At 27.7% G+C, this 23599-nt stretch overlaps 1 protein-coding gene across 1 annotated transcript in view; it reads left to right on the forward strand.

Moving 5' to 3' along the window:
* LOC100204960 (tetratricopeptide repeat protein 8) overlaps window positions 1–15950 on the forward strand; it is a 31862-nt gene extending 15912 nt beyond the window's left edge. Inside the window, exons 5-15 of the mRNA XM_065806249.1 lie at window positions 3277–3319; window positions 5402–5491; window positions 7803–7847; window positions 7928–8013; window positions 8136–8274; window positions 8674–8733; window positions 9691–9830; window positions 10512–10683; window positions 10751–10873; window positions 15060–15143; window positions 15727–15950. Of these exons, the coding sequence (XP_065662321.1) occupies window positions 3277–3319; window positions 5402–5491; window positions 7803–7847; window positions 7928–8013; window positions 8136–8274; window positions 8674–8733; window positions 9691–9830; window positions 10512–10683; window positions 10751–10873; window positions 15060–15143; window positions 15727–15843 (1099 nt within the window). The 3' untranslated portion in view covers window positions 15844–15950. The remainder of the gene's footprint in view (window positions 1–3276; window positions 3320–5401; window positions 5492–7802; window positions 7848–7927; window positions 8014–8135; window positions 8275–8673; window positions 8734–9690; window positions 9831–10511; window positions 10684–10750; window positions 10874–15059; window positions 15144–15726) is intronic.
* The last annotated feature ends 7649 nt before the right edge of the window (window positions 15951–23599 follow it).

Genomic DNA, 23599 nt, shown 5'->3' on the forward strand with positions numbered 1-23599 from the left:
TGTTTTATATACCGCCTGCAAACTTAACATATGCTAAAGAAGTTTACACTTAAAGACCTTTTTACATAACACTATATAAATGGCAGAACTACAAAGATCATAGATCATTAAAAACTTTAGACCATTAAAAACCATAGCCTTAGCTATAAAATGCTAATCCAAAAGTTAAACCAAAAATATTTTGCGCAGTGGCGTCAGTTAGTGGCAAAAAAAAACTTTTGTATGTCAAGTTTGCTTTTGCATTTATCTTACATTTTTTGATCAATTTTAATTATGGTGCATGCAATTGCACAAAAAGATATAAAACTAGTACATATATATCATATCATGGATAAGAGTTTGTATTTTATTAGAATATATCCCATAAAAAAATGTATTTTATACATTTTTAATAAAAGGAATTTTCCTAAAAAATTTAAATAAAATCTTATTTCTAGTTTGTTTTTTCTAGTTTTTGGCCACAAAGTAATCTCACTAGTTTTGGCTTCAACGATTTTTGAAAAAGCTGTGTATATCATTTTTAATGGTCTAAGAAGAAGTTGCTGTATTTTTAGCAATCAGAAATTAACAATCTTTTTCAATCTAGTCAATTTTTTTTTCTATTTAACATAAATACAAAAGTTCAAAACAAAACAGTTTAAGTCAAAAAGACTTTTAAATATTAAAAGTCTTTTTGACTTTAATGAAAGGATTTGTAAAAAGCTTTTTTAAAAATCCTTTTGTTTTATAAAGTATAATATCTTTACATATGTTATGTATATGATATCTATAAAACCTCAGAAAATTTTTATTTTGTATTTTAAAAAAATCAAAAAAAAAACAATAAAAAAAAAAAAGCTCGCCACGCTGGCAAGTTGATTAATGAAAATTTTTTAGTTATATAATAAATAAAAGACTTTAAAAAACAGAAATAAATGTTACAGATCAAATTTAAGGAAATATTGCCGCAATGCAAATTTCAAGTGAAAGTAAACTGTAAAACTTAATAAATGTTTTAGAATGTTTTAACTTTACATAATTTGAAGTTTACGCAAGTTAGATATTTGCATACACTTTTGTTCACTTTTTTTTATAAAAAAAGTGGTGCAACTCTTTCTCGCATTACCTCGGTTTCAATGACTGCCAAGAATAGTGCGTCAAACACGCTCGAATGAGCATTACTATTAAATTGCCTAATATGATAAGTCTGTCTATAAATTGCCTAATATGATAAGTCTGTCTATAAATTGCCTAATATGATTGTCACTATTTATGTTTTGTTGAAGTATTGTAAAATGCTTTTAGAGTTATTGAACCAAGATTATAACATAAGACTTATTAAGAAATTGTTGCAAAATGATAAAAAGAATAAACTTAGATTCAGTATGAAACATCTTTTATGTAGAAAAATGGGATAAATGAAACTATTATAAACGTATATTCAAAAAGCTGAGTTTAATACATATTTAAACTTTGTGAAATGCAAAAAAATAAATCTTTCTGCAAAAAAACATGTTTACTCAACTGCTGGCACTATTCATCATAATTAGATGTTTAATTTGGGTAAAAAGTTTCAATTATCTATACTATAATGGTAAACCCAACGTCTATTGGAAATACAGAAGCATTAGTGAAGAAGCCTAAGACAACTGATATTAAAACCAAGGATGGGCAGGCATTATTGATTAAAAAATACAGTGGTCTATGTCAAATTTATAAAGAACTTGATACTGCTAAAGAGTCTGAGAAATTTAAAAATGCAGAGACACTACTAATATTGCACCTACTATGTCAAAAAATGAAGAAGATTGAAGTATTTATGATTTGATTATTATTATTATAGAAGATTTGGATCTAAGATTAGAAGATTAAGATAAAAGATTAATCTGAAAACTTGATTGATTATTATATTTATTGAAGCTTTTATTGATAAAATTATTTACATTTAAGGTAGGAAATAATTCTAATTACCTAGAAAATATATTTAATGAAATAAAATAAGTTTATAAATACTTGAATATTTACCTTACTGTTTCATCATACTCATTATATGTTGAAAGCTCAAATTAGTCAAATCCTTCCAAATAGAATATTACAATGCTTAACTTTTTTTCGCTTGTTTTTTTAATGCTTCAAATCATAATTCCAACTTTTTTTTTAATTCTGTAAGATTGATCTTAATGAATATATTCCGAAATTCCTTTTAACAGTTTATGAGATTAACAATAGTGCTTTGTTTTATGTTTAAGGGTCTCTTTGTTATGACTCGGTTAAAGGAATAATTGTTAAATAATAAAAGAATAAAGCCATTGCATAGTTTCATGCTTAGGATGCTAAGTACTATCTATGTTTGAGTCAAATTTTCTTTTACAATTGAAATCATGAGTATACTAATACTTAATAAGTATTAAACCTAGTAAATAGCAGGGAATTTAAAGCTTAGTTGTTTACTGATAGTATTTATCACAATTTTTTAAATATTTTTTTATTTATGTCCTCTATCTCTACATTAGCATCTTGCATGGAGACCATAATAACTGTAGTACCGGCTAAGGTTGTCTATATTGTGCTTACCGTTTTCTTACTCCTGATTATTCTCTACCTTTATAAGTCGTGTATCTTTCCCTGTATAAAACACTGTTTTATACAGGTAAATCATATTTGGGAAATCATATATGAGCTGGTTTGTATCCTCTCTCTTAGACAAGGTCCAAAAATGCATTTTAAAATTAGTTGTATTTCCCCTAACTGCCAAGCTTCAGCCTCTGTTTGATCTCTGTATGGTTGTATTTTGTTTTTAACAAACGCTACCATGGTTACTGCCCAAGCAAGATAATCTCTTGTTCTACTAAAACCCATTAAAATTGCATGATTTTTTATTCAATCCTTTTAACTGGAACTATCAACTATCTACTTTATATTGTCTATCTACTGTCTATTGAAAAACTTTTATTGTTTTATTCCTCAAACATTTTGAAATTCTCTACTGCTTACAATTTTTGCAGTCATGTTAACCATTTTAGACAGCCTTATTTTAAATTTTTCGGAATAAAAAATCTAATTTTCCAATATTTACAAAAAAAATAATTGAGTTTACTTAGATATAAAATAAATAATCTAAGTCTACTTTTTATATTTTGTAATTATCAACTAAATTATAAAATATAGGTAATTTTTTTTATCTAGGAATGAAATTCTAAAGTTTTAACAGCATAACATTTCTTATTTTTACACCATATTGTAAATTAACATTTGAAAGTTTTAAATCTTTTGATGAATTTTCTATTTTTATTTTAGACCTGCAACAACTGCATCTGGTAGATTTGTAAGACTTGGAACAGTATGTTTTATTTTAAAATAAATAAGTTTATATATATATAAAACTATATATTTCAGATAAATTCTCATTTGATGCATTTAACATTTTTTTGGTTTTTTTGAGAAGAATATTGTAATTTTTTTAATTGTGTTGAAAAATTATTTTTAACATTTTTATATAATTTTCTTCTTTTGAGACCCAGGTTGGTATAGTTTTAAAGAAGTTGTTTTTAATAATATGAGGGCCATTTTATTATATAGAACTTATTTAGAGAATGGAGAACACCAATAAAAAAAAAATTAAAGAACCATTTTAATGTGTGTTCATATATATATATATATATATATATATATATATATATATATATATATATATATATATATATATATATATATGTATATATATATATATATATATATATATATATATATATATATATATATATATATATATATATATATATATATATATATATATATATATATATATATATATATATATATATATATATATATATATGAACACACACTGTACTGTAGTTTGATGAACTTTTACCTAAAAAGCATGAAATGAACTATTAATTGCATATCTTTTTAAAAAAGTTCACCCCGCCATTGAAAAATCGATTTTTAACTATGCAAATCGGTTTTTATTGTCACCATCATTGAAATTTATTTAAATTCAGTTAAATATTTTAATAAGTATACTTTTTTTTAAAATAAAAAATCTTTGAGACAGTTTTTAAGATGCACATTGACTGAAAAATATAAAATCAAGCAAATTTAATTAAAAATCTAATTAGAAGTTAAGTTTACAAAAAAACTATTTTAACTAAATATACAAAAAAATCTCTTTATTAATTAAATAAGTTTGAGTTGTTTCATTGTTAGAAGCAGGTTTGCGGCATTTTTTCATGCAAAAAAACTCTTCACCAATTTTATATTTTTTGGGTAAACAATTGGGTAAACAATTGACAAACCCAAGAATTACAACTAAAATCTTCACATTGGTACCACATGTTGTTTTGAGTTGGCAATCCTTCTTCCAATTTCTGTGACCTCTTGATGTCTTTGCCTTGTCTCGGTTTTTTTGAATTTTGCACTTGCTGAGTTATATCTGAAGCTTCACTGAAATGAATCTTGCTTTTCTTTAATTGCTTTGAAATTTTAGCCTCATTGTCTTGCTTTAGTTTCTTGAGCACCTCAGATGTAGACGCTGGCCTTCAACTCTCGGAATGTTGATTCTTGGTTTTTTTCTGTGACTTGAAAGCAATATGAAAACATATTTCATAGCCTTCAAGTTTTTCCGTAAGATAAGCGCAGCTAAATTAATAACCGTTAATTAATTCAGCCACACTTATCTAAATGCATAAGTGTGAACAATTAGTATGTTTAATCTCCCCCGAAAAGTTTTGTATATTGGTTTCTCGCTTATAACGTTTTTCTGGAATTAGCAAATTAAATTTTAAAATGAGAATCCTGATCGTCATAAAATTTTCTGCAAAACAGCCTTTTTTGTTTAGCAAAATTTAATTTTAGTTTTGGGAATTTTGAAGTTGATTTTTCTGTAAAAACATTTTTTTATTACTAGGGTGAGAATTTTAAAATTTGCTAAGGCGAAAATAAATTTTTTAAAACAATTTTTACACCTTCAGATAAAGCACAAAGTTCTCTACAATATAGTGCCTCGCATTTTAAAAGACTATATATATATATATATATATATATATATATATATATATATATATATATATATATATATATATATATATATATATATATATATATATATGTATATATATATATATATATCTATATATACATGTATATATATATAAATATATATATATATACATGTATATAAATATATATATATATATACATGTATATATATATATTTATATAATTATATATAAACATATATATGTGTATATATATATATATATATATATATATATATATATACATATATATATATATATATATATATGTATATATATATATATATGTATATATATATATATATATTGCATATATATATATACTACATAAATATATATATCTGTGCGTGTAACACATTTTTTGCATGGTTTAATATTTTTAGGCATCAATGTTAACCCAACCAGATGGCCCTTTTATTAATGTTTCTAAAATAAATTTTGCAAAGTATGTTGAACGGCCAAATCTTGCTAAGGTACTTTTAATATTATTAATTATTTAAAAAAAAAATTGTTAAAAAAATTTTTTTTAATTTAACTGGTATTAAAAGTATAAACATACAGTTATATTTTCTTAGAAGAATTTCTTTTTCATAATATTATATTTGCCTTTAACTATTATATTGTATAACTCTAATAATTTTTTGAATCAATATAATGCCAAACACATGTTTCTTAATTTTCATTTAACAATATGCTTGAAATTTGACTTAATGTATTGACTTGTTTTGTTTTAATGTTAATTTTATTTCACATTAGATAAAAACTTCCAAAATGGTAGTAATTATGGTTTTATCACATATTTTATTCATCAACTTATTTAACACAAGTTTTAACCAAAAATTTAATTTAAAAAAAATTTAACAAAAATTGTTTTAGTAGTAAACATATAATCAAACATGCAATCCTTTTCATTTCCCATCTTTTATGCTAAATTATAAAAATAAAATTTTTTTTCATGTTTTTCATGAGATACTTTTGAGATACTTGGAGTCTTAAATAATTGGGGTCAACTGTATATAATCCTTTCAGTTAAAAAATTCAATTCTTTTAATTATAAAAAGTAAAATCAATTTAAGTTGTGAGCAAGTTTATATGGCACAAGCTGGAATTTTTGGTTTGAACTATTGTTGGTTATCAATAATATTGAAATAATATATAAATAATATAATATTGGTTAATCATATCGCTACATTCACATCATAAGTCTAAAGGAATGAAACATTTGCATTTAAGTTCACAATCCAAACTTTAGATTGTTTTTAGTATATCACCCTTTGTTGAAATGATTTGAAAAGGTTTATATAATTTTTGAAGGTAAAGATTGCACTGCAAGGTAAGTTGTGGACATATGTATTAAGTATATAACATATGTATTAAGTTTGATGAGGCAGCTTTACTTGTGTTGCTTGTGCTGAATATTTAAGATCATAAAATGTTAAACTCCTAGAACTTGTTCTCAGGTAGTTTTTACAAGATTGAATTTTTTATTAGTATTGCAGTTGTAAAAGTGTAGTTAGACAGGATTGTTTTTACCAACTTTAAATTTATCTAATTTTATATTATATATATGCATTAGTCATGTATTAGTCCAGTAATATGTCAGTAGCACTATCTATCTATCTATCTGTTTTCAAAAAACAGTTTTTTGAAAAACTTTTCAAAAAACTGCTGTTTTTGTTTTAAATTTTCAAAACAGCTGTTAACAGTTGTTTTTAAGGTTTTACATTTTCTGAATTTTACAAATAAAAAATGTCTTTACATTAATCTCATTTTATTATATAACTTATATGTGTAAATAGCTTTTAAGAACATTTTTCTTTTTATTAAAACTTTGGAAGAAAAAAAAAGATCTAGAAGTGATATAAGTGTCTTTGGTGCAAAAATTATTGCAATCCGAAATGTTCAACATCTGTTAATGCTAGTTTGATGCAAAGTAAAGCATCATTTAGTTTTTGTAGACTTTTTGTTTGTTTACTGATGTTCTTGAAAAGTATGAATTCTGATTTGAAGTCTGATCTTCAAAAATGCAGCAATGGTTCTTCTTTATAAATCAGCATATTCAATTCATCTTCTTGTGATTTTTAATTTTAATAATATTTTCTGACACAAGAACTGCTTTGTTTACATCACTGATTCAAAAAAGACAGTAAGCTAATTTTCCTGCATAAGTTAGTATGGCTTTTGATGGAATAAGTGCAGGGTTCTTGAGGCTTTGTAATAACATCATTTGCTCATCTAGGCAAGTTTTCAAATTTTCTATTAGCTGACTTATTTCACTTTTCAAAACAGAAAGTTTATTGAGCATAAATTGTAATATTTATTCAGCCTTCACTGTGTGTCGTCATGACTTAAATTACAACAGCTAATTTAATGGGAACAATGACTTAAATTATCAACAGCTAATTTAATGGGACAAGTACTTTTAGAGCAAAATAGTCTAATATTCTGTCTTAGTTAGTGACTATCATAGTTGGAATAGAATTTCATCAAGTTTTTTACATCAAGATGACCCTCTATCTAATGGCTAAATTTGTGCCATAACTTAAAAATACGTACAACATAGCTTAAAAATACGCCATTGAAGACTGCAGATTTCTTGTTGAATTTCAAGTTTTCTCAAATTCTGTAGTATTTCGTGACATTCCTTATCTTCCTGTTCTATTACATCATTGCTTATGATTTAAATATCCATATTTAATTGTAAATCATCGGATATGGATATATCCAATGGTTTACCGTATTATATATGTTTGGTTTTATTTTTTGTTTGTTTGATTTTTTTAGGAGTTATTTGAATATATTTTTATGCATGAAAATGATGCTCGAAATGTGAGTTTTTTTAATTATTATTTTTTTTTTTTGATTGTGTCCCAACATTTATAAGTATTTATTTTTTTATAACTCGGCAGGCACTTCAGCTTGCAGCTCTTGCTATTGTTGCTACTGAATACAAAGATTGGTGGTGGAAAGTGCAGCTTGCAAAATGCTATTATCGGTTAGAAATTCTTTGTAAAGTAGACTGTTTATTTATTAAAATTTTATGTTTATTTATTAAAATTTTAATTTTACCATTTTCTTAAAGATTAGTAGCAACTTTTTTATTAAATGTATTATTAGGTTAGGTTTATATAGAGATGCTGAAAAACAGCTCATATCTTCACTCCGTGATGAGCAAATAGTTGATACTTATCTGTATCTTTGCAAAGTTTATGTGAAACTTGATCAACCATTAACTGGTATTGAAATTTTAGTAAAGGTATTTTTCAAATTTATACTTTACTTGCAATATCTCACTAGCACCTTCCATCAAATAATCACCAGCAATAACTATCTTCTACCTATAACCAAATAATCACCTCCAAAAATCACCTATCACCTAATATTCACCTCCAATAACCATCTCCAACCTACTACCATATAATCTCCACCAAAAATTACCTCTCATCAAATAATCACTACCAATAACCACCTTTCACCTACCAAATCTATTATATAAATCTATTATATCTATATTATATCTATATTATATAAAATAAATTTTATATAATATTATTTTATTAAAATTTTTCATCAATTTTATAAAATATTATTTTATTGAAAGTTTTAATCAAAAATATTTTCAAAACTTAAGTTTTACATATGAATTTTTACATAGGGGCTTGAAAAATTTCCACAGGAAACTACTTTATTAGTAGGAATAGCCAGAATATATGAGGTAACCTTTTTATTTGTTGTTTTATTTAAGTGAGTGAGTGTATTTTATTAGGTGAGTGAACTATTTGGCTTAAGTTTCTTCCAAAAATTTTTTAGATATCAAAATATGATAACTGTCATAATGACTATTAAACACTAATACTCAAGCAATTTTAATAATTATCAAACACAATAACTGTTGCAAGATATGTTACAATAGTACAAGATATGTTGCAATAGTACAAGATATGTTGCAATAGTACAAGATATTCTATTAGTAACCAACCAAAGTTCCAGTCAATTAATAATTGCAAATAATCAAATTTTGTTATCAAGCATTTAATTCATGACTAATTTCAAATATTTGTTTTTAGTAATGTTAACTATTTATTACTTATTATTGCTATTAGCAACCTACCAGGGCACTCTTTATTATATAAATTATAGGTAAGAAAATGTCAAAATAATAATATAATATGTATAAAAGTTCATGAAAAGTTTTATTAATTATTAAAAGTTTTTCTAAGTACACAGTGATATATTGTTTAATATATACACACTGATATATTGTTTACTAAAGTATACTATAATAAATTGTTAATATGGTACATACTGATATTGTTTACTGAGGACACTGATAAATTGTTAAAATTGTACGTATTGATTTATTGTTCACTAAGTACACAGTGATACATTGTTCACTAAGTACACAGTGATACATTGTTCACTAAGTACACAGTGATATATTGTTCACTAAGTACACAGTAATACATTGTTCACTAAGTACACAGTGATACATTGTTCACTAAGTACGCAGTGATACATTGTTCACTAAGTACACAATGATACATTGTTCACTAAGTACACTGTAATATATTTTTTACTAAGTTAATGTGTAAGAATTAATGGTGTTATATATTTTTAAAGAAAATTATAATGCTATTATGTAAATAATGTAAGTTTAATAATTTTTATGTAGGGGATGAATGATGTCATAAATTCTACAAAGTACTACAAAGATGTACTTATTAGCGACAATACCAATGTTGAAGCAATATCATGCATTGCAACAAATTACTTCTATTCTGATCAACCTGAAATCGCTTTAAAGTTTTTCAGGTTACATTATAAATATTTTGTGAGTGTGTGTGTTAATACATTTTTTTTATTTATTTATTTTTTTTTAGTTGCTAGGCTCATGGCTGATCTTGCCTATTTTTGGTCATGGCAGAGATAGCCGTGGAATTTAATTCTGATCTATTTTTATTTTTTTATGGATGAAAATTTTATAATATTTTCAATGGAAGGATATTTTTCCTATATTAGAGAGAGGCATCTTTTCAAATTTTACAATTAAAAAGGCTACTATTAAGTTATTTTTTATTGGAAATAATAAACAACAAAAACTTTTTATTTACTTGACTTGATTATTTGTTTACTAGTTAAGAAAGAAACAGCATAACAGCAGAGCTAATTGAGATGAATTCCCTTTTTATAGAAACACTATTAGTAGATTGAGTAGGTTTTTATCAAAAATTTGAAGCTGTACTGCTGCTACATTGATAATTTTTGATAAGTTTATTATCAAAAATTATCATTGATAAGTTTAGCAGAATGCTAACCATTAAACCATTAAATGTAAAATTGGAAAGGTGAATACAGTGGGAAAAAAACTGAGCTATCCAGAAAACACTACATATATAATATATATATGTAAAAAACACACTGTTTTAAGATATAAAATATTTGATTGTATATAGAAATGCCAAATTTTTTAATTTCACTTTTTTGTTTTTGTAGACGCTTATTGCAGATGGGAGTTTATAATTGTGAAATCTTTAACAATATTGGTTTGTGTTGCTTCTATGCTCAACAATATGATATGGCATTAAATTGTTTTGAAAGGGCACTTGCACTTTCTTCAGATGATAATATGGCCGATGTATGGTATAATATCAGCCACATAGCGATTGTAAGGTTTTAAAGTTTTAAATTTATTTTATTTTTAACAGTTTATTTAATCAAGATTTTTAATGTAGGGTATTGGTGACTTGAGGTTAGCATATCAATGTTTACGCCTATCATTATCAGTTAACAGCGATCATGCTGAAGCATTTAACAATCTTGGTGTTTTGGAACTCAGGAGAAATAACTCTGAAGAGGTTAATCAATTTTAGTAATACTATGCACAAAAAAAAACAGCAATACTATACAAAATTCTTTTTTTAATGTTTTATTAAAATGCTTTTTTTTTAAAAAAATTAAAAAGATAAGAAATTTTCTTTTTATAAAAGTCTTAAATAAATTTCAAATTTTTTATATGTTAATTTACCTCCCCAATGTCGAGAAGGCCACTACAGTCAAGGAGGCTGCTTTAATTGCAGTTACAACCCTCTCTCAATTCTATAATTCTGAAACATAAACCTTGACCACCAAGGCCACTGTGCAGAAAAACAAGTTAAGCGGGGTACTACCAGGGATGAATTGGGGATCGAATTTGGAACTTCTTGCTTATTAGGCGAGCGATCTACTACTACACTGAGATAAGACTGTAGGGACTTCTCAGAGCACCTAAATAATTAAAAAAAAAATTTTACTAAATACTAAATATTTACAAATAAATATACATATTATTTTTATTAATTTTAAAAGTTTACTTAATACTAATTTTTTTTTAATATATTTTAAATTTTTTTATTAATATTAAAATATTGATTTATTTTTTTCATACAGTGCGTTTCATAGTTATAGCCGCATCCCCCATTTCTCTTAGTCCATGTTTTCCACAACGAATAAACAAATAGTATTAATGCTACTTCTTATGGATAAGTAAGAGTAGAAAAAGTACATGTGTTATAATCATTTTTGTTTTACTTACAGCCAGCTATGGCCTAAAATCGATTTTACGTGCGTTTCATAATTATAACCGCAGTACGACCTATAACCATGAAGAAAGAAAAGGCGCAGGTTTTTTTTCTAATAACCGATATAGCCATTACTGTTCTTAATAACCTCAAAAATGCGATTCGGCATGCTTCTGATCAGATTCTCAAGCAACTGGACTTCAATTTCATCCCAAGCTTTCAAAATCGCCATTTTTAGTTCGGGCACGGTCTGAAACTGACGATTATTTGCATACACATGTCATACAAGCACTCCCCATAAATTCTCAATAGGACTTAAGTCGGGTGAACACGCAGGCCACTGTAAAAGTGGAATATTTTTCTCAATCAACCACGCTGTAGTGCTTTTGCTGGCATGAACACTTGCATTGTCTTGTTGAAAAGTCAAACGACGGCGTGGAAAACATCGGATGAAAGGTAGAAGATTGTTCTGAAGTACCAGTTGGTATTCTTCACTGTTCATTTTTGTCGAAGGAAACGCCAGTTGCAGTTTAGAGTGAACACAGAAAGCCCCCCATACCATTAGACTAGCACCACCAAAATTCTGTTTCGAGAAGAAATGTGGCTCTTTACGGAGGTCTCTCCAGTAGTGAGTTGTTCCATCTGGTCCATCCAGATTGAACTTTTTTTCATCACTAAAGATGACCTGATGTAGAAAAGTGAAAATAAAAACACCATAATTCTTTAAATATAATTATTACTACCGAATTTAAAAATTCACTACCTTGGTCCAGTCAAGAGACATATTGTTCCGACCAAAATCCAATCTGGCCTCTTTATGGCGTGGCAGCAGACGTGGCACAGGTAGCATTTTTTCTCGAACAATGTGTGGAGCATGTTGTATGGTCCTCCAAATCGTAGATTTTGACACATTCAGGTCTAATTCTCGTTTAACCTCGAGACAACTCTTGTTAGAATTCGAAACAGCTTGAATAATTTTGCGCTGGGTACGGTCACTGAGTCTTTTTGGACGTCCAGTATGCTCCTTTTGGCAGTAAGTAGCTGGACTAGCCAAGTAATTTCGTACTACGCGATCTGAACGTCCAATTAGTCAAGCAATTTCAAGTTTGGGTTCTCCCTTTTTATGTAGAATTTGTATTTGGGCTTTTTCAGCTTTAGTTAATGTTTTCCCGCGAGGCATATTGCTACAATGAGCAAATAAATAAATGAATTAGGTAAGGAATAGTAATATATAATAAAAAAGTCATTACGGCATTAATAACACACATATTTAAAGTTAACTTACATTTTATATAAAAGTAATCACAAGTGCGGTTATAATTATGAAATGCCCGCAAAATTGATTTTGCGCTATTGTGTCCACTAACTAAAACAAAAATAATTATTGCACCTACATTTTAATTTCTTTTACCTACATATTTAAAATAATATAAGTAATATTTATTTAATTATTGTATTATATATAGATCTCAAGAAATTATGTGTGCGGCTATAATTATGAAACGCACTGTAGTCTTACTTCTTGCAAAATTCACCGCACTTGTTGTTCTTAGTACAACTAATATAAATTCTACTATTTCTTCTTCAGATCTCAGTGTTGATGGGTACATCTTTTGATTGGCAAAGACTCCTGTAATATGTTTGGCTTGGGAGTATACATATGCATCAATTCAACTATTTTTCATGAAATCAGGTTCGAATTCTCTGACTATTCTTTTATGTGCTTCCGCTTAGCACCTCTTCACTTCACTACCTTTCTCTTTGTTCTTTATCGTTCTCCTTCTTCCTAAGACTACACTTTTTTTGATGTAATTTTTGATCAAGTTAACCATCCCCTCTCGCTTTACCCTCTGCCAATATTGTTGTTATTGGTGACCTTAATGCTCATCACACTGAATGGCTATTATTGCAAATAATCGATGTAAAAAGGTGCTGTCTGATGCTAAGCTTCATTATTCTCAGTTAACTAAATCTTGTATCTTATCTTATTAAAGTAAAAGAAAATCATTAGTCATAAGCAAGGTAGGTCTAACACTCAATCTCTCATTCATGGGACTGATCTAATTACCTCTATCAAGAATAAGGCAGAATTATTTGCAAAAAACCTTTCTTCGACTCTTGAATCTTATGGTCATTCGACTCTTGAATCTTATGATCATACTTTTCCTTCCATTCCTGTTAAACAGATTAATCAATCGTTAGACATTTAAGTCATTTCAGCTACTGCTGCTAAAGTATTTTAATTTAACTTTGCTACAGCTTGTGGTTCAGACAACATTTCTGACATAGTCTTACAAAAATGTTCTTCAGAACTCTCTTCAATTCTCTCTAAACTATTTAATAAATACTTGACTGAGTCTTGTCTTACTGCCTGCTGGAAAATGGCATCTTTTGTTCCAATTTTCAAAAACTTTGGAGAACACTCTGACCTTTCTAATTATTGTCCGATTAGTCTTTGATCAACAAATTTCTCATATTTCATCTTGATTCAAATAACTTACTGTCAGTGGTTTTCAATCCTCTTGCTCTGTCTGACTTGCTAACTGCTATGATTGAAAGATGTTATCATGCATTAGATGGAGGCAGTGAGGCTAGGTCTAATTGCTCTTGATATATCTAAAGCTTTTGACAAAGTTTGGCATGCTGGTTTTCTCCTTAAGCTTCATATGGTGTATCTGGAAAAGTTTTTGAGATTATTAAATTGTTTCTCTATAACTGCGTTATTAAAGTCATTCTCAAAGGCCAGCACTCTTCTTTATATCCAGTAATTTCTGGGGTACCTCAAGGTTCTATCCTTGGTCCTATTTTGTTTCTTATCTACATTAATGATCTTCCCAACAACCTTACATCTAAAGTAGCTCATTTTGCTGGTGACTCAACTTTATACTCCTGTATTAACAAAAAGTCTTCTCATTTCCATCACTTAGAACAGGTAGTCAATCTTAAAAAGTTGCATCTCTTTCTATTTTCTACCAATAATATCATGGTCACTGTTTAAGGGAGCTATCATCTTAGTTTCATTAACTAAAACTCATTCTCACTTGACTCATCATTCATCAAAGTCATTCGTTTACTGTATTTATCCCTGCATTCTTTAAAAACTTTTATTCGTCTAGTTTTAAGTCCTCGGAATTAGGGTTGGCATTCGGCATTGGCGACCTAACTGTCGATCTAAAAGTGTTTAAGGTCGGCAAAATCTCGCCGAATTCGTTTTATGGTAAGCCCTCCCAACTTAATAGTGGTTTCTTGCAGCCTTGTTTAATCTGAATTTAAGAAAAATTAATTGAAATCTTTCTTTAAACAAAACTTTTTATATGATAAACATTATTTTTACTATATAAAAGTAGCTATAAATTTTTATCTGTTACCACAGAAACAATGTTTTATGATACCAACCATGTTTTGCTAAAGAACAAAATTTTACCGTAGCAAAAATATTATACCTTAGCGACAATTTATTAAATTGAGCAAATTATACTTTTAGGCTCGATCTCATTTTCAGTCATCTATATCTTTTGGTGAACATATGTACGAACCACACTATAACCTATCATTTCTTTCAGAACAGGTAGTGTTTTTTTTTTTTTTTTTTTTGTTTTTTTTATGGTTACAATTAGAAGTTTGAGATGTTTTGTTGATTTTCCAATACACCATCAGAAAAAAATAAATGTGAATGTATTTTAATTTAGTTTTTTACACCTTATTGGTTTTTATATATGAGTGATGTAGGGATGAGTGATGAGTGATGATGTAGGGATGAGATGGATATGACAAAGTAGGAGGAATGATATATTTAAAAATCTTTCTTTGTTTTTAAATATGTCACCATACATATAAAGTTAGCTTTATTTACTTTTTTTTTCCAGTTTTTTGTTTTTTACGAATATATTTATAACTTATGTATGTATGTACAATATGTCTTGTTAAATTTAAATGTCTTGAATTATTTTACCTCTGAAGATTTTGAATTTTCCTTAATTTTTAACATCTAGCAATTTTTTGAACAACTACATAAAATGAATGAATTACATAAGTATTGCCAAACGCTTTTTTCATAAAAAGAAAACTATTTCTTTACAACTATGATGTCAATAGCAAATTACTTTGTATTACTTGTTTTAAATTTATTTATAAATTTTTTCTTTTTTTAGGTTGGCGATACTCAAACTAGTTTCCAGGCTTTAAAACGATCTTTAGAGATCTATCCTGATCATGCTGAAGGAAAAGATTTACTTAAACTTTTAAGAAAACAGTTGGCAGCAGTTTAATCAGTTGTGTCAAATATTAAAGGAACTGTTCTCTTGCAAAAATTCGACTCATTGTAAAACAAGCTATCGTGTAAAACATTTATAAAAACATAGCAATATATCAAATATATTAAAAGCTTATATATATAAGTATATATATATATATATATATATATATATATATATATAAGTATATATATATATATATATATATATATATATATATATATATATATATATATATATATATATATATATATATATATATATATATATATATATATATATATATATATATATATATATATATATACACACACACACACACAAATTAAAATATAATAATATATATTTAATAAACTATATTAATTTCAAATATATTGAAATATACATGTATATTGAGTACCGGATGATTTTATGATGACATTTTAACTATATTTATAAATTTTATAGAAAAAGTTATCTTTTTTTCAGAAAAACCGATTTTTCCCACGTTTGGGAGGGTGACGTTTACTTTTAAATGTTTTATGTTCACAGATTTTAATAAATGTGCAGCCGTGGCGCAGTGGTTAGAGTTCTGGTTCAGAACCAAGAGGTCCGATATTCGACGCCGGCTCTAACCCATAAGCGACATTGGTAAGAAAGGAGGCGTGAACTTCCTAGTTAAATGCTCTTCCGCCGTTCTCTTTGATAAGACCGTAAGGACTTCTGGGAGCACCTTAATAACCACAAAATAAAACAACAACAACAAAAATTCAGCTTTGCAGTCTATAGTTATGGTCAAATTAGCATGATCAAAAGTATAAAACATTAAAATATCGGAGTTAAAAAGTTTATATTCTAATGCAGTGTACTCCAAAACTAAAGCAACTTTAAATGTCATGTATAAAACACACTAAAATATAAAAACAAGATATATCTGTTATATAAATAAAAATAGGCAATAATTAGAAAATAACGAATATATTTATGTAAAGCAATCAAAAAAAGTAAAATTGTTTAATTCCAAAGCTAAAGCAACGTTTAAAAATTAATTTAAAACATTGCTAATAGCGCTTGTCTATAAAATGTGTTACTTCATAATTATTTTAACATCAATAATCAATGGCATATCCTTTGTTTTTTGAAAATTTTCCACAACATAATGGTATTAATTCAATCGATTTATAAATTTGTAATATATTTATTTTCTGCCATGCCTGTTTAAGTTCGATTTACAACTGATTAACATTACTAATTATCCTTTTCGGTCTGATGACGTCGTCTAACTGCTCACTGTTCCAAAAAAAGGCTTCCCACCCAAACCTTCTGACCCAGAGAAACCCTCTTGAGGAATGATAGTATGTACCTAGAGGATCAAAAAAGTATTCAACTCAAAATCACTGATTGGCGTCCTAGAGAGAAAATTGTATTTAAAATTTATGCTATAAATGAAAAGGTTCAAAGAAAATAAAATCAGTTGTATTAAAAAAATTTCTGTATTAAGTCAAAGTAACTCTACATACATAAAAAACAATGCAATTAAATTCACTGTCAACAAAAAAAACGAAAAATCTTTTTAAATTTTTTTTCTGAAGTTAAGCAAGCAAAGCCTTCGGAGTTTTGTAGCACAACACAAACCTAAAAGTCGCGTAAAATTCTGGGAAAAGACATGTATATGTTTGTTTACATTTGTCTTTTTTAGATTTTTGTTTATTTAAAACAAAAAACATAGTTTTTCATGACAAAATGCCTAATAGGGCAAAGACTCATGGAGAAAACCAAAATGCATCTGCTTTTTTTGTTTCAAAAAGGCTTCTAGAGCACTGACTGACGATATGAAAAAGATCACAGGTTATTTTACAGAAACAGGTTGATTTTCAAGATCCAAGAGTCCCTCTTGGTGTATATGAGGCCTGTAGATCATCACTTAGAAGATGTGATGAAGGTCAGAAGGTCACTTTGCCAGAACTTCACAACTTTAATTCAATCAGTCTAAAAACACTGACCAGAGCTTCAACCTGTGATTGCAATATTTGCTCAACTGCAAGACTATCTGGAAAAACTAAGCCTACTTTTCTTGAAAACTCATCCAACCCAGGACGAGCCAAGATTACAAAAGCTCAAAATAGTGTAGAGAAAAGATGTGGAAAATGCTTTTCAGTCATTGGCCGTGGTTTAGCTCAGATATGTACAAAGAGTACTTTACATAAGAACTTAGTTGAAGTCACATCAAAGGACAGACTTGCTGCTGTAGCAGTTGCAGTGTCTGTCATTTCTTTATCTGAAGCATCTCCACAAGGAACAATTCGTTTCAAACAAGCACAAAGAGGCAGTCCATTTCCAGTCCTTCAAGGTAAATAATGTCTATAATGTGATTAAGAAATATAATTGGTTTGTATAATAGTTGAGAATCTTGACAACATTTTGTAATTTATTTGCAGGTTCATCACGATCCAAATGCCTCTTTCCAGAAAAAGAAGTCCTTGGTGCTAAAGACTTAGCAAAAGTAACACTGGTCTTTCTAATTCTTAGGGTGCAGAAACTGTTTTCAACCTTGAACAATGTGTCACAGACCCGTATTGTAGAAAAAAATTTTGCAACTAACTTTCAGTCTTTTGGGCGACAACATGCATCTAAATTTACTCACACTAAGGTTTTGTTTTCATCAGAAAGTAAATCAGCAGAACCAAAAGTAGTTGCACATTGCATTAGTGCAAAGTCTCTTCTAAAAAAAACTCTACTCAAAAGAACATTTCTCAAAACCACCTTGTGAAAGTGGGTATAGATGGGGAAGGAGGTTTTCTCAAAGTCAGTTTGGGTGTTATTGATTTGCAACAAACCCCACAACATGTCACTAGAAGACTTCTGACTCATCAAACTGCAATAGATTCCTGTGTCAAAAGGCAGCTTTTACTTGCTGTTTGTGAGGAGCTTCCAGAAACCTATGATAATGTGAAAACAATCTTAGAACTCGTCCAAGTGCACCAAATAAGTTTCTTCTTGTCTTGTGACATGAAACTTGCAAACATTATTTGTGGAATTCAGTCACATGGTAGTTCACACTCTTGTACATGGTGTGACATTGATGCAAAGAATCTTGCAAGCTGTGGAATTCCTCGAACCTTTGGTTCTGTCAAGAAAAACTTTGAAGCTTTCATTGCCTCTGGGGGTGATAGCAAAAATGCAAAAAGGTTTAACAACACTATTCATTCTCCAATTATCAGTCTTCCTGATGATTCTCTCCTTATTGACCTTATCCCTCCAATAAAGCTCCATTTGCAATTAGGAGTTGTGAACCATCTGCTTAAGTCACTCAAAGACTCTTGGACTAATGTTGACAAGTGGCTTTCTGCATTACACATTAAAATTAAGCCATACCATGGTGGTCAGTTGGCTAGAACAGAATGCAAAAAGATCCTAAAAAAAATTGACTTACTTCAACAGCTAGCTGAAAAAGAGTTTGCATTTCAAGTTTATGGCTACGTTGACACAATGCGAAAATTCAATGCTGTTGTAGAGTCATGTTTTGGCAATGAACTTGACAAAGACTATTCTGAAAAAATCCAAACTTTCAAGGAATCCTACATTGCTCTCAATGGGCCATCTGTAACACCAAAAGTTCACACAGTCTTTCACCACATTCAACATTTCATCAACAGAAGGAAATGCTCTCTAGGCATCTTCAGTGAACAAGGGACAGAGGCACTACGTTATGAGTTTGAGCTTCATTGGCAAAGATTCAAACGTTTTCCTGGTCATCCGCAATATGCAGAGCACTTAACCAACTGTTTGGTTGATCTTAACAGCAAGCACGTGTGAAGAATGAAAACTTAGAATTTAATTCAGAATTGTGATCAGTGTTTAAACTTGTTAAAGAAAGAAAAGTTGTATTTTCTCATCTTATTTTTAGAATTTGATCACCTTTTCAATCCTTTGTATTTGTTTGATGAGTTTATGTTAGAAAATATATTTTTCAATCATAAAAATTAATAAATTCCTTTCAAAGGTCCTTCAAATTTTAGGCATAAATTTAAAATATAATTTTCTCTCTCGGACGTCAATCAATGATTTTGAGTTAAATATTTTTTTGATCCTCTAGGTACATACTATCATAACTCAAGAGGGTTTCTCTGGGTCAGATGGTTTGGGTGGGAAGCCTATTTTTGGAACAGTGTGCTTCCAAAAGTTTTCAATGGGGATGAGGTCCGGTGAGTTAGACGGCCATTTCATTAAACTGATTTGGTCAGTATTAAACTAGGTTTTTATAAGTTTAGATGCATATTTAGTTTTATTGTCGTTCTGGATTTGCAACCTTAAAGGCATAATATCATCATCAAAAGGAATCATTTGTTTATATCTCAAAAAATACAAAACAATAAAATATCTCAGTATACAAAACGGTCCAAAATGCCGTTGATTTGAAATAATGATCCTAAACACAAGATTTCGTTTTCGTGGAAATACACGAACCTTTACCACCACCATGTTTTTTTTTTCTTTTTTCTTTTTAATTATTCAAAATAAGTTTTACAATATAAGAATGAATAAAATACATATAGTAAGAGTTACAAATTTTGTTAACGTTACTATAAAAACGCGGATACTCGCAGAAGATCATAAGATCTTGTCATCAAGAACCGCCTAAACAGATTTTGAATAAAAAATAATTCTTTAATAATTCATATATAAATATTTATTCATAAATACACATATAACTATTTATGCACATGTAAACATACAAACATATAAATATATATACTTACACATACATATATGCATATAAGTTAAGATAAAAGATTTCGTATATATAAATTATGATAATAGATTTCTTAAGAGTATTAATAAAAAACAAATCAAACTTAAAAATATAAGAATGTTTTTAATAGAGAAAAGAATTTTTTTCAATTCTCTTTTAAATAAAGGAAAAGTTCTTTATAAAAATCAAAATGTTTTAAAAATAGTTTGTTCCATAAAAATGCTCCTCTAAATAAAATACAAAATTTACCAAAATTAGTTTTAAAAAACTGGTCGAAGAATAAAACTTTCATTACGCAAGTCCTTGTTATTTTTAACTTTTATAGAATATAAACTGTAAAAAGAAATCGGAGATATGCGAGTTTTACATTTTAACATAAAACACAATACAATAAAAATATTAGGTTGATATATATTAAGAAAATTCATTTCATTTAAAAGAGGTTTAGCGTGATAAAAGCGATGTTTAAAATTAATAAGTTGCGCAACATGTTTCTGTTGGCAATAAAGTGGTTCTAATTTAGTTTTGCTAACACTACCCCAAGCCGCATTAGCATAGTTTAGATGGCAATGGATAAAAGAGTGGTATAGCTGAATTAAAGTATGTCCATTTTGCATGCTTCTCATTTTGAATAGTATTCCTATACTTTTGGAAATTTTAAAGGATAAGTTTTCAATGTATTTTTTCCATGTCAGGTTTTCATCAATAAAAATCCCTAAATAATTTGTTGCCGTTACACTTTTAATTCGCATAAAAAGAGCTGGCAGTTCACTTGGTAGAAGAAGTTTTTTGTAGTATGGATGAAAAAGAGACTATTTTGTTTTTTCAATGTTAAGAGAAAGCTTGTTTAATTTAAACCATTAAGAAATTTTAATTAATTCTATGTTCATACTTTGAAATAGTGTCGTTATGTTACACTGAGATAAAAAAAAATTCGTGTCGTCAGCAAACATAATTGTCATTAAATTAGATGCTTCATAAAGATCGTTTATGTAGATGAGAAACAGTAGAATTCCTAGGACAGACCCTTGAGGAACTCCGTATGTTACATCTAAGAATTTTGATTTTGATGATACGTCATAGTGAACAAATTGCTTTCTATTGCTTAAATAACTTTTTAAAAACTTCAAAACATTGCCAGAGATTTCATAATATTTAAGTTTTTTGAATTAAATTTTATGATCAATCCGTATTAGACAACTCAATATGCCTAAAGTAAGTTTGAAATTTTCAAATGATTCAGTAATATATTGTGTTATTTCGAGTATAGCGTGTTCAGTAAAGTTATATTTTTAAAATCCATATTGATTTTTGTATTGGACATTATTTTGAGAAAAATGATAAAAAAATTTATTACAAAGAATTCTCTCTATAATTTTTCATAAAACAGAGAGAACAGATATTGGACGGTAATTACTAACATTAAGTAAGTCTCCACCTTTAAATATTGAAAGTATAAATTTTTCCACCTTTAAATAGTGAAACTATAGCTATTTTTAATTCATCAAGAAAAATTCCTTGTTGAATTGAACATTTAAATATTTTAAAAAGTATATTTTTTATGATATCACATGAATCAATAGCAATGTTTCCATTGATATCATTAGGACCGTTTTATTTAACTTTAACATTTGAAAAGTTCAAATTCATCAAAAGACAATTCAAAATAATTTAGACAAAATTACTAAAGGAAAACTACATCTGTCTATTATTTTGTTTATGTTTGAAATTTTTTTTGCTAAATTTGGTCCAACTGTGGTAAAAAATTTATTCATTTTATTAGCTACCACCCTTAAATCCTAAAATTTTTTATCATCAATTTTAATAGCTTTGGGTAAAGAGCTAGCTCCCAATACCTTACAGCCTGTAATTTCCCTAAAAACTTGCCATGGTTGCTTTAAATTCTCTTTATACTTTTCTAGTATATTTATGTGGTATCTTTTTTTTTAATTTTTCCTTTGGATTTCAATTTTTTTAGAGTAATTTTTGTAAATTGTCTTACTTTCTAATGTTCTCGTTTTTAAATACTTTATATACAATTTTTGCTTAACCTTAGAACTTTTTCTGAGATCTTTTCCATGGTGGCGTAAAATCTTTATTTTTTTTTATTATTTTATGTTTAGGAAAATTAATATCATAAATTTCACAAAATTTTTTTAAAAACGAATTATAGGCTAACTTTGCATCATTATAATCTATGTTTTTCCAATAAAGTAAATATAATTGTTCCTTAAAAGCAATGCAATTCGCTTCCGTAAAACAATGTTTAATGAAAGGTTTATTTTAAATGCAGAATTTTTTTGATGTCTGTGTGTATGGAGAAAAAAATAGGAAAGTGATCAGAGATATTACTTTTAATAATACCTTTTTGTAAAAATAAATTAAAAACATCAGTTGTAACTACATTATATAATATAGAGGCCGATCTTGATGATATTCTGGTAGGCTTATTTATTAATGGTATTGCTTCAATTTCAAAAATGTCATTCTAAAATTTTTTAATGTATTATGTTAAAAGTAAATTTCTTCTTTCTTACTATGAAAAGTATCTAAAATCTTTCTAAGCTTCTTATATTAAAATAAATAACATTAAGAAAATCCCCTATAAGAAAATCTTTAAGTTCATTGTTATAAAAATAAGAGCGGTTTTCCAGAGCACCTGCGTCACTAAAATAATTTATGTCAGGAACGGATTCAGTATCAAGTAAAAAATTATTAGTTTGAAAAAAGTTAAATGAAAGTTGGTTTGAATCCATTTCAGAATTTTAATGATTTTATAACTATGAAATGAAAAGAAAATTTACTTAAAATCGCGGTTGTATAATTTATTATAAGTAACTTTAGCATACTTTCTTCTGTAGCTCCTTTGCTTCCACGAATAACTTTCTTCTTATTTCCATAGTACGTTTGCTAAAATCTTCATTTATAAAGACACTTTCATTCTAGAGTTTTGCCTACAAACTTTTCCAAAATCACGTTCTTGTCTTTATAGCTTAGAAATTTTACATTAATAGTTCTATTTTTTTTTTTTTAATCATC

The sequence above is a fragment of the Hydra vulgaris genome, chromosome 09 (assembly GCF_038396675.1).
Source record: "Hydra vulgaris chromosome 09, alternate assembly HydraT2T_AEP".
In the NCBI taxonomy this organism is placed as follows: domain Eukaryota; kingdom Metazoa; phylum Cnidaria; class Hydrozoa; order Anthoathecata; family Hydridae; genus Hydra; species Hydra vulgaris.